Source organism: Trichosurus vulpecula, chromosome 7 (assembly GCF_011100635.1).
Source record: "Trichosurus vulpecula isolate mTriVul1 chromosome 7, mTriVul1.pri, whole genome shotgun sequence".
Lineage (NCBI taxonomy): Eukaryota > Metazoa > Chordata > Mammalia > Diprotodontia > Phalangeridae > Trichosurus > Trichosurus vulpecula.
Genome location: NC_050579.1, coordinates 112,324,240 through 112,326,912, shown reverse-complemented (window position 1 = coordinate 112,326,912; position 2,673 = coordinate 112,324,240). Strand labels below are relative to the sequence as shown.

General features: G+C 35.3%; 1 protein-coding gene across 1 annotated transcript; it reads right to left on the bottom strand.

Moving 5' to 3' along the window:
• Nucleotides 1-259: 259 nt before the first annotated feature.
• On the bottom strand, nucleotides 260-1,078 carry LOC118856893 (translationally-controlled tumor protein-like). The gene has a single exon (XM_036767439.1). It carries the CDS (start codon nucleotides 983-985, stop codon nucleotides 467-469), a length of 519 nt encoding a protein of 172 aa, XP_036623334.1. The 5' UTR covers nucleotides 986-1,078; the 3' UTR covers nucleotides 260-466.
• Between the last annotated feature and the right edge of the window lie 1,595 nt (nucleotides 1,079-2,673).

Sequence of the window (2,673 nt, the reverse complement as noted above, 5' to 3'; positions counted from 1 at the left end):
CAACATACCACCGAAGCAGTATGCTATCTACCTGATAGCCTTCACTTTCACTTTATCGCTGATCCACTTTATTTTATTTCTGGTATGATATCCTTTGGTGCTTTCTTGAATGTAGGTTGTTACTGGAATCATACTATAGCCTATCTATGCCCACCATGAATCTTTACATTTAACTTTGGCTAAGAATGTTTTGTAATATTGATCTTTGCCAGTAGACCCACAAGTATTTTATACTGTCTGTAGTTATTTTTTTGGGGGGGGGTTTAAATGCGTTTTATTTTAGACAACCTACATGACATGTTTTTAAAAACAATGCCTCCACTCCAAATAAATCAAGGTCAAAAATAAATGAATAAAGCTCAAGATGACATCAGTCCAAGTTTGTCCAAGTCCTGGTGTTGTGTAGATGACAAAAAGCAGCAGCCAGTTATGATGACAGGTGATTCAAAGTAATCAGCTTAATTTGTTAGCATTTCTCCATTTCTAAATCATCCTTAAAGAAAATCATATATGGAGTCACACCATCCTCACGGAAATCCAAGAGAGCCACCATGCCATCTGGATTCATGTTTTCGCCTATGAAGAACTGATAGTTTTTAAAATTAGCAAGGATGTGTTTGATTTGTTCTGCAGCTCCCGTCATAAAAGGTTTTACTCTATCTGGCTTGTGTTCTTCAAGTCTGCCTTTGATTGATTTCATGTAGTCTTTGATGTACTTTTTGTAGGATTCTTTTGTGAAACTAGTTTCTTGCAGATGATGGTTTATTACTATGTCGACTCCAGTGATTACAGTGGCATCTGTTCCTTCACCCTCAGGACCTTCAGCAGAGGCATTTCCACCGATAAGGGAATCATCGATGGTACCCTCTGTCCTACTGACCATCTTCCCCTCCACCTCCAGGCACAGCCCGTTCGCGATCTCCCGGATCTTGTAAATGTCGGAGAACATCTCCTCATGGCTGATGAGGTCCCGGTAGATGATCATGGCGGCGGAAGGAGGGAGGCGGCGGCGGCGGCGCTAGCGCTGCGGGGGCCCGGAGCTCGGTGTGAGCGCGATGCAGCCGGAGCGGCGCTTGGGGGGGGGGGAGGGGGGAGCGGGCGGAAAAGCTGTCTGTAGTTATTTTAAATGAAATTTCTCTTTCTATTTCTTCCTGATGGATTTTATTAATAATAGATAGAAGTATTGATGAATTCTATGAGTTTCTTTTTATATCCTGCAACTCTACTAAAATTGTTAACTGTTTGAATTAGTATTTTTTAGTTGACTGTTAAGGTTCTTCAAGTAAACCATCATTTCACCTGCATAAAGTGACAGTTTTGTTCCCTATTTGTCTATGCTTATTCCTCCAGTCTCTTTTATTTGCCTTATTACTATAGCTAGCATTTCTAGTATAGTATTCTACAGTAATGGGGATCATGAATAGCCTTACTTCCACCCAGATCTTATTGGAAAGGCTTGTAGCTTATCCTCATTACAAATACTGTTAGCTCTTGGTTTTATATAGATACTGCTTCTCATTTTAAGGACAGCTCCCTCCACATATGCCTATGCTTTCTAAAGTTTTTAACAGGAATGGGTGTTATATCTTTTCTAAAACTATTGTGCATCTATCAAAATAAGCATATGTTTTTGTTGTCTTTGTTATTAATATGGTCAATTATAATTATGGTTTTCCTAATATTGATTAAGCCCTGAATTCCTGGTATAAATTCAATCTGATCATAGTGTATGCTTTTTGTGATATATTGCTATAGTCTCTTTGCTAGTATTTTATTTAAATTTTTGCATCAATGTTCATTAGGGAAATTGGTCTCAAATTTTCTTTCTTTATTTGAATTCTCTTTGGTTTAAATATCATAGGAGGAATTTAACAGGAGTCTTTCTTTACCTATTTTTTTCCAAGATGTTTATTTAGAGTTGGAAATCATTGTTCTTTAAATGCTTGGTAGAATTTGCTTGTAAATCCTTCTGGTTCTGGGGTTGTTTTCTTCTTTGGGAATTCTTTTGTGGCTTGTTAAATTGCTTTTTCTAACACAGAATCACTTAAGTACTTTGTTTCTTGTTCTGGGCATTGAGCAATTTATATTTTTGTAAATATCCATCCATTTCATTGAGATTATCAGTTTTGTTGGTATATAGTTGGGCACAATAGGTCCTAATAATTGTTTTTATTTCTTCTTCATTGATTAAGAATCCACCTTTTTCAATTTTGATCCTGAAATTTGGTTTTCTTCCTTTTTAAAAAATGAAATTAGCTAATAATTTGTCTTTTTTAAAACCCCTACTTTTGTTTGTTAGTTCATTGATTATATATTGCTAATTTTCTCTCCTTTAATAATCTCTCCTTTCATTTTCATGATTTCTGTTATGGTGTTTTTCAGTTTGTTGGTTGTCTGCCTTTGTTAGTTGTATGCCTAGTTTGCTCTAAATACTGCTTGGGTTCCATTGCCCAAATTTTGGTATATTGTCTCATTGCTGTCATTATCTTTAATAAAATTGTTGATTATTTCTATAATGTTCATTGACCCATGTCTTCTTTAGGATTAAATTATTTAGTTTCCAATTTTTTTAACATTTGACTCAAAGACACTTTATTGAATGTAAATTTTATTATATTATGGTCAGTAAAAGATACATTATGTTTTTATGCCCTAATACATGATTAATTTTTG

Coding starts and splice junctions, on each gene's coding strand:
- LOC118856893 (XM_036767439.1), bottom strand. CDS start 985: ATGATCATCTACCGGGACCTCATCAGCCATGAGGAGATGTTCTCCGAC.